The sequence below is a fragment of the Seriola dumerili genome, unplaced genomic scaffold, assembly GCF_002260705.1.
Source record: "Seriola dumerili isolate Sdu_G_001 unplaced genomic scaffold, Sdu_1.0 BDQW01001195.1, whole genome shotgun sequence".
Taxonomy (NCBI): domain Eukaryota; kingdom Metazoa; phylum Chordata; class Actinopteri; order Carangiformes; family Carangidae; genus Seriola; species Seriola dumerili.
The window spans coordinates 561713-575601 of record NW_019175450.1 but is presented as its reverse complement, the minus strand read 5'-3'; the positions used below and the strand labels follow the sequence as shown (position 1 = coordinate 575601).

The window sequence follows — 13889 nt, the reverse complement described above, 5'->3', positions numbered from 1 at the left end:
TATCATCATTACTGAACCTACTACTGTACACCACTTCTGAGCATGCCCACACAAACTCTCAAATCCTTAACACCAACCAAGCAAAAACAAACACACACCAACGATGTATATTGAAATTCCCTGGTGGAAATGTGCTATGCTTCATTTAGCGGGGTGGGTAAACTGTGATATGGGATAATGTGTAATGCAGGGGCAAGGTAATATTACACCGAAGCTGCATGTGTGTCAGTGTGTGTGTATATTAATATGGGATCTGCAAGTGGGCTAGAAGTTACCCCATGGAGATCAACAGGAAACGTCTCAGTCAGCGAACACAAAAGCTCCCACAGCAGAGGGGGAGGAAGAGGAGGAGGAGAAGAAGGAGGAGAAAAAGGGGGGAGGGGGGGGTCGGGGTCGAGTGAAGCTGGCCAAGTGGGAGGTGGCTGGGGAGATGTGATGTGATTATGAAACTGATAAACCGTGACAGAAACAGCAGGTTTACCAGTTATTAGTTTACCCATTACCGTGCAGAAGCAGAAGAAGCTCCTCTCACCACAGGGGAGAAATAAAAACCAGCAAAGACTTTATGATGCAAAAAAAAAAAAAAAAACAACTAAAAAAGAAATAAGACGAGCAGGATATGAGTAAGAAGAAGCAATTGGGTTTAAAAAAAAATAATTAAATTCTATAAATGATCAAAAACCACACTGGCCTTTTATGTGAACAACATTTTCAATACAACAATGAATTGGAGTAGATCTTTAAGTGCATTATATTTTCCATTAAAATGTCATTGTGCAATTAGTTTTGATGACAAACTCCCCAGTGCAAGCTGAAGCACAGAAATGTCAGAATCACAGACTGTTACAGCAGCAGTCAGAGAGAGAGAGAGAGAGAGAGAGAGAGAGAGAGAGAGAGAGAGAGAGAGAGACTTCATAACACACTGCATAGTTTTATGAGCTTTCACACACACAGAATTCTAATTTCTATATTCATATGTAATACATTTCTAATGGTTAAGATGCCTTGGAGGATATGTAACTGTCCCCTGGATTATGTTCAGTGGCAATGTTTTTTTAATTTGGGGAATGAGCTTTTCTGCACCAAATTAAAAATACAGAGAAAAGCTTGGGGTGTTTGACTGGGTGTAAAACCTGCATGACTGACTCCATAGACAGCTTTTCATGTCAAGTCAGTATTGACTTTTTGTAATTTATTGAATTAAATTTGGAGCAGTTCATTTCCTCACTCCAACTGCACTGAAACTGCATTCCCGGTGTATTTTTAGCCTCAGTAGCATTAAAGCTCTGGGGATGGGGATGTTGGTCGACCGCTTTGGTCCAGATTGAAATATCACAACTAACCTACTTCTGCAAGCCGACATTTTTGTCTTTTAGTGCAATATCCTGACAACTATTTAATCGGTTGCCATGAAATTTGGTACAGATGTTCATGGTGGCCAGAGGATGAACCCTAATGACTTTGGTGATCCCCTGGCCTTTTGTGTAGCACCACCAGCAGGTCAAACTTATCTTGTGAAATATCTCAACATCTACCAGATGGATTGACAAATTTGGCACAGACATTCAATTTCATTCATTATATTCATTTTTTTTTTTTTTTTACATACATTCCCGTTCCTTTCAGGATGAATTGTAATAACTTACTCTGACTTGACCTGACACCATCAGGTCAAAATTTCAATTTGTCCAATACCTTGGCTTATGACCAAATATTGTTGTATTCTAAGCCAAACCACGGTTTTCCCCCACCTGATGACCTCAGCCTTTCCTCAAGGTTCCCATTTACCCGTCTGCTTCGCCCACCTATTGACTTGTTAAACAACAACCCGAGCCTCCCTCCTCACTCACACCTATGTTCCTGTTCATGCTCCATCGTGTTTTCCCTGTGAACCTCCTAACTGCGCGTTTCATCCTCTTGTCTCTGTACGCCTGTGTTCCTGCCTGTCTGCTCATCTGCCCATCTACCTGTGTGCCAGTGTTTTCACCATGAAAACTACTTCACTGAATCTGCTTGCATGTGAGTGTGCATTTGGGTCCACCCTGCCTGTGCTGATAACAGCAAACCGTTACACTTCCTAATCTCACCCAACTGCTGTAAATTGCCTAAACATCACCATAAAAACACTAATCATGCATTAGTTGCCAGGAGCGGATATTGTAAGGAAAAGTAATGAGAAACACTGACAGTGAACTTTTTGCAGACAATTTTAATAGAACTATGTCAGAGTTGTGCTTTTTAAAATATTCTTTCTCACAATTGAGACTACAGTCCTGGTTTACTGCTGGTTTTGTTGCGATGTTGATAAAAATGCAATCTGGACAGCATTATGGTTCCAAAGAAAATGTATTAGTCAATGCAGATGAGTTGTAGATGAATTTGGTTCGTAGGAGAAAGAGTTGCACACACACACACACACACACAGACACACACACACACATTCACTCACACACACACACACACACACACACACACAATATAAAACATTGCTCAGGAGATAGAGCAGTTTTCTGGATGTGGCTATTCAGAAGATTAAAGTTCCTGTCAGGGCCACAATGCAACACTGGCAAACAGCAAAGAACATACTGACCCCCGTGTAATGAACGACCCTGACATCTACATCAGCTGATGACTGATGTGCATTTTTCAAGGAGACGCGCGCACACACTGAGCATTGATTTCAGTCATGAAGGAGATAGCGATAGCTTGTGGAAGAATTTGTATCTTAAATGCAGCACCTTGTCTCATTGCTGCTCCGCTCTGTGTGTCATCTGCACACCTCAGCTAGTTAAAGGGCTCGTCTGATGCCTGCTGCTGCAAGCAGATCGATGCCTTTTCAGGGAGGTGGGAGGTAGGGAATCAGGGAGAGGAAAAGGGATGGTGGGGTGTTACTAGTATGAATAACATCCCCCTCGTGAGAGCAGGGGTCTAGATCAATGCCCTGACATAAATGAGAGAGGAAGAGGTGTGAGAGAACACAGATGGGGGGGTGTAGAAAGATGGATTGCAGAATCCAGCACAGACTGAACAAAAGCAAAAAGGAGACTGACTGAAAAGGGTGAAGGAAAGAGAGCAAAACTGAGAAATATGGCAGACGGTGCTAACAGCAGGTGAAGAGGTAAAGACAGGGCTAAAGAGTAATGGAGAGGAAGCAGAAAAGTGGAGAAAAAGGGACAAACAAGGATGTAAGAGATTTCATGGGGAGAGCAAAAAAGCTCAAAAGGAGAGGGAGGACTGATTGATGGAGGAGAAGGCTCTCAACATTTTCAAGATCCCCTGAATTTTTTAACAGGCTGGATTTTTGCTGTTCTGACAAACTTCTTTATTTCCTGTTTCTTTTAAGGGATGGAGTCATTTTTCATCCTTTTGTTGAGTGGAATCTCCCACTATCATCAGGCTTTTTCCTGCTGTTGTACATTCAATGGCATATAAATGAGTGACTTTTATTCACTGTTCACATTTCCACTGCATCTGAAGAACTGTGACGATTGGGCACCTTAGATGGATTAAAAATGTTGGTTTTGTATTTACCGTTTCCTAACTCTGATGTTTCAGTCCATTGCAATGAATTGATAAAAAACAGCAATGCAGAGGTAGGGACAAGGGAACCGAAAACCACAACCTGTCTCCAATTCACACAATGTGCTTAGTGTTTTATTTTTATATATTCCTGTTTTACATCACTGTGATTAAGCAGTAGTAGTAGTTGAATAGGGAATAGGTGAATAGGGGCTGGTGATAGATGGGTAGAAGGAGGTTCTTTTGAAAAAGAATATCGGCCTATTTATTTAAAAAAAAAAAAAAAAAAAAAAAAAAAATGGAACAAATGAACGTGAACTAGTTCATTGTCATCTGTATGAACTGAACTTTGAACCAGTTCTTTTTAAGTGTGAACTGACACAACACTGGGCCTGGTTGTGTTGAACATTTCACCCTGAGAAAATGAAACGAGAAGAAACAGAAAAGAAAGACATCCTTACTCTCATCGGGGTTAGGTGAGGCGAGGATGGCGCTGTGCTTCCTCTTCACCTCTTCCACTTTCTCTGCCAGAGACTCGATAAAACCCCGGATTTCTTCCACAAAAAAAAAAAGCGAGAGAGAAAGAGAGAGAGAGAGAGAGAGAGAAGCTGATCTGTTATTATCATAGTAGAAAGTAGAGGCTGAGTGAAGCAGGTTTATGTGAAAGAACACAGATGAAAAAAGTTTTTCAATCATTCATCTGCTACTTTACAAACAATGAAGAACTATTTTATGTATGTGTGTGATGTGTGAACTCAACAACTGGCAGGAAAGACAGGCTCTGAATCACTATGTGCAGTGACTGTCAAGCTAAGCGGCTGCAGACTGGAGCTTCTCTACAAGAAGGCGAATAAAGGTATTTCCCAAAAATGTTGAACTATTCTTTTAACCACACGATTAAATGCATTAAAGAAATCTGGCCCTGGAAGTGCATCACATGCATATGTCCTCCTTTGGACTCTGCACCTCCCAGCACCATCTGCCCCCAAGATCCAGGTACGACATTCCTCCCTCTTCATCCCTGCTGCCTCGTCACCAGCTGTGCTGCCTCTGGCTCAGGTCACAGCTTGACTTCATCAATCCCTACTTTCATCTCAGTCTGTCATCTACCCCGATCACTCTCTCCTCCTCTACACCTGCTCCGATACAGACCAGCCTGTTCTCCATTGATTTTTCCCTATGACACATCCATGGTCATTCCCCCAACTGGTTTGACTTCTCCATTCCTCTGTCACTTCTCACAGCTCTGCTCTCCCTCTATTCCTCCATCCATAGATTCCCAAGCTTTCCTCCTCTCACCCAGGGTCATTATTCTCTCATTATCTCTTTAATTAGCTGCTGATTGGATCCATTTTTTAATAACAAGTTAATTGGCTCTGGAAGACCACTGGGAAGAGACCAGGCACTACAGGATCACAGTGAGGTGAGTCCAGAGTTAAACAAATGTAAAACAGACAGGTGGGGAGAGATCACAGTGTTAAAAAGTAAGAGAGTCAGCCAGAAATACAGGGAGGAGGAAGAGAAAGACACGGTAAGTGAGCAGGAGATGAAACCACTTTAAGCTGTCTCAGTTTAGAGACCATGTGTCACGGTGAGTCTCTCAGCTCTCATAAAACATCAGGCAAATTTTATTGGTGTGGGAGAAAAACCAATATCAGACACTGCTGAGAAGCTCTCACACATGCAAAACCAAATAAACATAAATGCTTACAGGATCATTTTGGCAATTTTAGGAACTTTTTCTTTATGAACTTGACATGCTTGTATACATGACGTTTTCTCTGTATCTCCTTCAAATGTCCTATAAACAAATGTCCTGTCAACCATCCACATGATCACAGCTGGTGATTCAGTCACAGTTTCCAGTTTGCAGTTTTCCATCTTTGTCATTATTCTGGTGTAAAATAAAGAAAAATGTATCTGGCAGGTTGAATGATTAGAAGCTTGAGGCCACAGTGAGTCTGTCTTGCTCTTGCTCACTTCATTCTTGCATCATCAGGTGAAGGATTTTGGGGGCATGAAATCAGCCTTGCTACACAATGTAAGAAGAGTACTGACAAATGTAATGGTGCTTATATGCATGTTATAGTGTGAAAAATGCATAAAGATAAGGTTAAAAATCTTTTTTATTGACTTTATGAATTGTTCAAGGCATACGTGTTTTTTTAATTTTTGTTTAATTTGGGTTTCTGTCTGTAAAGTAGTTTATGACGGTTTTTAAAAAGGCTATTTAAATGACTCTTATTTTTCATAATCAACAGTTTACCACCAACTTCAAGTTACATGCAGTTTAAGATGTTAAATAAACAAAAAAAATCTGAATGGTGCATTTTTAAATTGATCTTAACTCAAAATATAGTTCTGATTTAGCACAAGATGAAGACGAATGTAAACAAACCTTTTACCAGCATCATCAAAAATAACTTAGATTTAATTATCTAGCGTTTGTCCTGTTTGTAGAACTATCAATCAGTCTGAGAGACACAGCAGGTGTCAGTCTTGTGTTACTTAAACATCGTCAGTATGCAGCTTAGTTCATGACCACATAAGGCTGAAGCCTCAACTAAGCATCACATTATGCAGACACAAGCAGATGCTTCTATCAAAGCTGTGAAGTCAACAGACAACGTATGGTACAGATTCGTTCTTACACTGAAAGTGCGGAGATTAACGGCCCACGTCAAATGTCATGCTGCTGTTAAACGACATAGCAGAAGGTACAGACTTCATTACAGCGACCATCTGTAGCACTTCATGTCAGCGCTGATACAGCAGGTACACTGCAGAAGAATTCATCAATTTGGCAAATGTGCGGATTCTGTCTTGACACTGTTTTTCTAGTATAATGAGCCAGGAGAAATAAACTACAATGACAATTTTTATAACAAAGAATGTAAAAGTTTTTATCATGCATACAGATATATCCAGGTTCAAGGACTTACACGGCAAAACATATTAATATAAATTAGATCTTGGAAGGAAAACATACTACATGAAACTATGACCTCCAATTAAACTGTTAAAAGTCCAAAAATGGTAGCAAATGTAACCTACAAGCAAAATGAACGTAATCACTAAGTGAATTGGTCATGCTGCCTCCTTTTTCCAAGATTTGGTTTCCACTTTTGGTCTGGAAGGTTCTGGATGACAAAGGAAATCTATGGCACGGACGTGTGAGCTGCTTCAGGCTGAGAGACAGACTGAAAAGTTCATGTCTTGTTATTGATAAAATGCAGCCTTATCCTTTAATTGCCATATTACAATGGTAAAAATAACAATGAAGTTTATTTCGATAGCACCTATCAAAATCAGAGATTAAAAGGTGCTTAACGAGGGCAAAAAGTAAAAACAACATTCATGCTACATGAATGAATTTTACACATAAACCACCCTACGTTCACATAAATACTTGAATAAGGTTATTATAACGAGTTCCAGTAAAAATAAAAAAAGAAACAAAACATTGCTAGAAGCAGTACAAGGATAATGAGGTAAAGGCAGGTATAGACTGAAGTACATGTGCAAGTACTACCAGACAGATTGATACCAGACACAGTGTAGTTCATGATACTTTAACACATTATGTAGGAAAAGCAGAAACAGACACCGATGTTCACACAAATGCCACAAACACATTATAAAATCGATATCCACTCTCTGAGGCTCATGTTTATGGTGTGAGTGAAGGACAGAGGGCCGCAGCAGTCTCTCCACTGTCGGCTACCCCTCCAGATCACCACTGAAAGCCTTATTAACACATCCATTCAGGGTTAGAGCCTGATTACTCCTTCAATCCCTCTTCTCCCTTAATCTGCTCCCCTCACTATCTACATCTCGCTCTGTCACATGATATCACCTGGTGGTCTCTAACCCTAACCCTCGTTCTTCACTTTCTCACTTGAGACAGATGTAACAGACTGAAATTCCAGACAGCGGGAAAAAAAAAGGGACGCTTCATTATCTACGATGGATACAGGCAGTCTGTCAGAGGCGAGAAGCTGCGGAAGAACAGAAATAAAAGGAGATAAAGGTGAGACAAAAGGCTAGAGGTTGAAGTGTTCCCTCAGAGCTAAAACATCCTATAATTACAGTGTTTTAGGTGTGATTTTCAAGTTCTAACATGTATCGCCTCTGTATTGACTGTCAAACGTCAAATTGAGGATGTTTAGTCCTGTGTGTACTTTTTCACTCCCTCTTTTTGGATATTAATGGACAGGATATTGAGACGCAGCCACGGGCTGTAGAGTCTCCAGTTTGGTGATACTTGGGTAACATCTCTTCTATTTGCAGATGGGACGGATCGGAATCAGACTTCGACCTCTGACATGCAGTGCAACAGTGAAAATGAAGATCTGCAACGTCCATCGACAACATGCTTCTCTCCTGATAAATGGTGGACCGCTCAGTCCAGGTGATGCCAGAATGGCTGTATCATGTGGATGAGCTTGGGTCTCTTGGGGTCAAAAGATGGCATTGAGTACTGACCACTGCTCAGGCAGAGACACTTTCATCAAGGAAATAAACAGTTATAAAAAATGATTGTTGTCCGCAATGCTTGTTAGATGATTGGACAGCACGTCCAACAAACTAATTCTGACAGACCATAAACCAAGAAAAAGCTCTGCTCTTTGATGGAGTTCTAAAATAACCCAAGTAGCAACAAGAATCCTCCATCATAAAACACATAAACATTCAATCTTAGTCATATGAACAATAACAAAACCTCAGGGTGGTGGAGCAAACTGCGTACATGCTTATGTGAAATAAGATTGGACATTACTAGTCAGCTGGTGGCCAGTGAGCTGATGAATAAGTCACTGATGGTGAAGCATGAATGAAGTAGCTGATGCCAATCAGCTAATACAAGCCTGCTCTACTGCCTGCACTAATGCAATGCTATGATCTCGGGACCACGGTGGTTACAGAGCCGTGATAAGATGGTCAGTCTTCATTCCAACCCTCAGCTGTGGTTACAGGCTCTGGGTCGTGACTGAGAGAATAAGACTGTGGACACGAGGAGCTGAGATGTGGCATCGCAGGGCTGGTCTGCTAAATGGTTCACTGTTCATTTTGACACATGATTTAGTTTTATTTTTAGTCTTCTGAAGAAAATGTGTATTTGTTTTGATTTTTTTCGTTTTACTCAAGAAATTTTAGTCTAGTTTATGTCAAAGTTTAGTCCCAGTTTTGCCTTGAATTCTTAATTTTGAGGCAACAGCTGATGCGATCTTTATTGTTATCATCGTTACAGGAGTCCCTCTTGTCTGCGGTGAGGTTAGTGGAAAAACCACTATTTACTTATTCACATGCAATGTCCGTGTCCTTCTGCTATGCAGTAATACGCAGACTGCTACAACAGACTACGGCAGACTGACTCATTTCCAAACTTGGAGTGTTTGAACAGAACTGCTCATTAATGTTGCTCCTGCTCACGTTACCACAGTTACCTGTGTTCTCTAATACAGAGCAGCAAATATTTCAGCTTCACTCGCTTGTTCACTGAAATACTGCTCATTGTCTGGGTTTGGTTTGAGAACATTAATGGTGACAATTCTTCAGCAATCACCTAGAAGATGATTTAAATGGACTGCAAATTGAAAATAACAGCAACGTCACATTCATCGCACTTAATAATGTTACCATAGCCTACCTGCTACCTGCACATTTTCACAGTTTGGCCCAGCTGTTCTTGTCTAATTTTCAGTGGAGTGTAGATGAATTTAGTCCACAAATCTTTCTCCCAAGAACTGTTAACGTCAGATAACCCAACAGACCGAGACATAATATTACTGATTACAAGATGCTTCTTATTATTAACGGCAGTTCAATAGGTCAAGTGGCTAAATCAACCTCCGAACAAGAGATATTTTAGGCAGATAGAGGCTACATTGTCTGATTATGCAGATGCCTGCAGGTTGTTGTACAAGTCTTAGTATTCAAACGGTAATTAGTTCAGTAATTTGTCCATATGTCAGTCTTTCACATGATCTTTTTTTTTTTTATGAAAAATGCAATACATGTCATCATAGTTCTCATTTTTAAATGTTACTTTTTGTTTAGTTTTAGTCTTGTTTTCGTTGTAAAGTAAAAGGTTTTCAACAAATACTGTATTTGTCATCATAGTTTTTGTCGACAAAATTAACTCTGGGTTCAGGAAGATATCTCAGAGTCTAGCCACAGCTCCTTTAACATTAAAAGGAGCCAGTTCAGGTAATTTGGGCACCTCATAAGGATGCTTCCAGGTCTGAGGCTTTCAAGGCACAACCAACTGAGAGGGGACATGTTAATGGGGACATTAGGCTATTGTGTTTTTCTGGTTTCCACCACAACCTTTACTAGGTTAACTGACTTGAACATGTATCATTGGATAAGGCAACATTGAAAACATTTCCATAAAGGTGGGTTACATTAGATTGCTTGACAGTTCAGTTAGGATACTCATTCCGTATTACAAAACCTAAGGCACATTTTGGTTTAGCGGTGTGGCTCCTCTACCATGATGCTCCGAAATATATCTGCACAAGTGTGACACAGACTTGTCTCTAAGCTCACAAACACCAGGCAGAGTGTGAGATACACAACAGTGAAACTTACATGAAGTCACACTGAATGGAGAAATCTAAATGCTAATGCAGGAGGAGGAGGAGGAGGAGGTAGTTGAACCGCTGAGAGGCAGGCGGCGGTTGTGGCCGCATGAAAGCAGCACTGAGCGAAATGAATGAGCAAACCCCTATACTATATATAGTGGTTCCATAATATGCGTGTTGGATAGTTAAAATATGCGATGGCTGCTTCCTATTGCTGATGTTGTCTGTCTGTGTTTTCCATATGTCGTCATGATTGCTGAGACTGTCCCCTTTGATCTATACAAGGTTTCTGATTGATGCACCTGCAGCTCAGTCACAGATGATTTAGCCACTGATGTACACAGATGTTTGTTTTGTTTTTTTGTTTTTTTTAATCAAGGGATTGGCTCATTAAATATAAGTAATAAAGCAGTGACAGAGGGTGAGACATGATAAATGATGATAAATATGAAATATATATAGAAGATGTAAAGTCTCCCCCAGCCCTCTTCTTATTTGAACTGCTTTTTACCTCTAACCCACTCGCTGTGGGAGATGTATGTAGCAGGCCCATTAAGAAGGCATCACAGAGGCCACTTTACTCACAGAGAAAGATGTCACAGAGTAAAGTCAGCCTGGCCCCACATGACTGATGATTCACAGCAGGTCTCTCTGGGGAGGAGATGACAACTGCCGCTACATTGAAATGCCGCCCCCCCCCCTCACATCTGCAAACCATGAGGATGTTCAGTTTGTGCTCCTGGCACAAGTGCACAGCATGTACAGGAAAATACACTTCCGAATGCATGTATAGATGCAGTTTTACACAGTCTTGGTGCATATAGAGTATCTGTCATGCTCAAGAGGAGAGACTGGAGAGAAATAAGTGAATTCACTGATGCAGTTATTCAGAGCTGGACGAGGAGAACATCGTTGTGTTGTTGAATCAATAAAGTCGTTTTGAAATGAAATAAAAATACATAATGATCCATGCCACACCAGCAACAATATCAATAGCTATAAATCATATCAATGCTCCCCAGGGAAGAGAAATGGCATGAGATTGATTGCAGTGCTCTGAAAAACCAACACGATTGGATTCAATGTCGGGAGAGGAATGATACCCGGGCAGACTGTAGTGTAGCAAATGACCTGGACTTTTATTGAAGATGGCACGTTATTAGCGTACTATGAAGCTGTTAATGTGTGAATGGGAATAATAGTGAGTTGACAGAGAACCACTGTGAGATAAACAAACCTGTTCAAAGAATTCGTCCATGAAGCCTTTGTCCATCCCAACAGCGACTTCATCCTCCTCTTCAGTCGTCTCCTTCCCCTGGACAAACACACATACATTTAGGAGTTATATGAACATTTCAACATAGTTCAAGGTTAAATGAAACAGCATTAACACTCTTCGCACCTCATCACCCATCAACTGATTAGAAACAAGGAGCACTTAACGGCACTTGTAATTAAACCCACAGGTCGAGTGATTAGCAATTTATTATTGAATTAGGACCTAGAGGCAGAGAAAACCTTGACTTTTACACTAATCTCACTGCACACACACACACACACACACACACACACAGTAGCCTACATGTACACACATACACCAGCATGTAGAGAGAGCCATGTTAACATTTCAGCTTGAAGGAGTGGTTCAACATTTCTACATGGTCATAAAAATGACTAAATAGGCCTTTAAAGCCTGTTTGATGAGAGGGGAAAGCTGCCAACATCCAAGAATTAAACTTTATAGTTCAACTGGCTCATCCTATAAAGTTAAAAAGTTGCAAAGTTTTCAGCATCTAATGATTCATTCAGAAATATGTGCTCATTTCTAATCACATATTAGCCATTACTCTACATTAGCAGGGATCTCATGTGGTTTCATCTCATCCATCTATCCACTGTCAAACTAATTCAATTCCCCATTAGCAGCCCATGAGCTCCATTTGCTTATCAGCACTCTGGAGATGGAATGTAGTTTTCATCCTATTCTGGCCGAAATAATTCCTTAAACGATCTTATGTACATGTGAGGGACTTTCCCAGCTATTTATATCAAAATTATGATTTTGTGTACGACGTTTCTCCCTCTCAACAACAGGCAGCTCAAACCTCAAGCCACCCTCTGCCTTCCCAACTCTACATGGAGAGGATGTCCATGTAGTGCCCCCTATGGTTCACAGGAATAGCGTTGGGTTGTGTATCAGTATAGCGGCCACAGTCAAAATTACAGGTCAGGCTCAGACAGACCTTTTGCTACACACTGCCTTTAGAAAGGGAACAGCTGTAAAGACAATTTCCTGAACATCCCCACATTTTATAACAAGTCTCGTAACAATAAGGTCCAATTAATATTTAAAAACCACCAAGAGTCGTATTAAGATTTTCATGCCACTCATGTGTGCGGGCAGTCGGCCGGGCAGAGATGGCAAGACACTTCGACACTTATGTGCATGCAATGCATTATGGCACCAGGAAGCAGGAAGCAGGGGAAACTTTTCCATTGTCATTGTTACTGCTGCTGATTCCACTTCAACTGTTTTCCATGAAGGCTCCAGACAAGTGAGAGGTCGATCAGCAGGTAAGTGATATCTATGTCTGTGCTGGTACCATTACTGCACATTAATAGGTACATCTGTGTTGTGCTGAGGCTCTGTGCCGAGTGTGAATGTTGTTTTTATTCTTAAGTGTCTTAGTGTATAGTCGACTCAGCAAACACACACACAAACACAAACACACATACACAAACACACAGCAGCAGCAAAGCGAGGAATACTGAATAGTAAATGCGATTTGTTTATATGATACGATGAACAAAACTAATAAACTTAATGATGGCTGAATACGATTTAGCTGCATGCTGGCTCACTGTCAATTTTGAGCAGAGCCATCACTGATGTTATTAGTAACACCTGTGCTTTTCCTATGACAAGTGAAAACACCTGGTTTCCCAAACATGAAACACATCACCGTGACCTTTACAAAAGCTTTTTCTATAGGAGAGCAAAGAGATAAACTATCTTCTAAACATCTGAAAACAACCAAGTCTCACCAAAGGAAGTCTTGTTTTTTTGGTATGGAAAACTGACCAAAATCTAAAAATAACAATCCCAAAATGAACTTCCTTCTTTGATTTTAATGTTCCACGAATTACTTTTGTCGAGTGGAGCCTGTGAATAACATTAAACTGCATTAATTTGTGTCTGGTGTTTACCAAAACAATTATGAATACAAGCTAATGCATGCATGTTCATGTTTTCTCAGACACAAAGTCATTCTGTGGAGTGTTAGCATGTGATGTGCCGACACAGAGGGGGAGGACAGACTTCAGAGAGAGATGGCGAGGCAACTGGCACAAATCTAAGTGAGAGGAATGCAGAGCCACTGTGATCACGCTAATACTGTGTGAACCCACTCAAACTATATTTAATCCGACAAAAACTTGATTGTTTTATGCTCTCTATATAAAGGGTTTATATTCATTAATACTAAAAATCAACAGACAACCTTTCTGTCCAAAACAATGAAGTGTTTAATGTGCTCAACTGTCGTGACAGATATAATACCAAATATGATGCATGGATGTCACACAACTAGTATTAATAAATAAAAGTTTGGTGTGGGTGTGGCAATGAGGTGCCTTTGAGGAAATGCAGACTATTAGAAGCAGAGAGAAAAGAGGCAGCTGCTGTAGGAGGCAGTGGAGGAGGAGGAGGAGGAAGACAAGCAGGGAATCAGAATAAGTCCCCATAGCACCCGTAGTGTGTTCAGACTCTACAGAGAGATGCTG

At 40.7% G+C, this 13889-nt stretch overlaps 1 protein-coding gene across 1 annotated transcript in view; it reads right to left on the bottom strand.

The window, feature by feature from the left end:
* Nucleotides 1-13889, bottom strand: part of LOC111238140 (syntaxin-1A-like) — a 61209-nt gene that overhangs the window by 36857 nt on the left and 10463 nt on the right. Inside the window, exons 2-3 of the mRNA XM_022767541.1 lie at nt 11344-11421; nt 3981-4080 (exon numbers count right to left, since the gene is read on the bottom strand). Of these exons, the coding sequence (XP_022623262.1) occupies nt 3981-4080; nt 11344-11421 (178 nt within the window). The remainder of the gene's footprint in view (nt 1-3980; nt 4081-11343; nt 11422-13889) is intronic.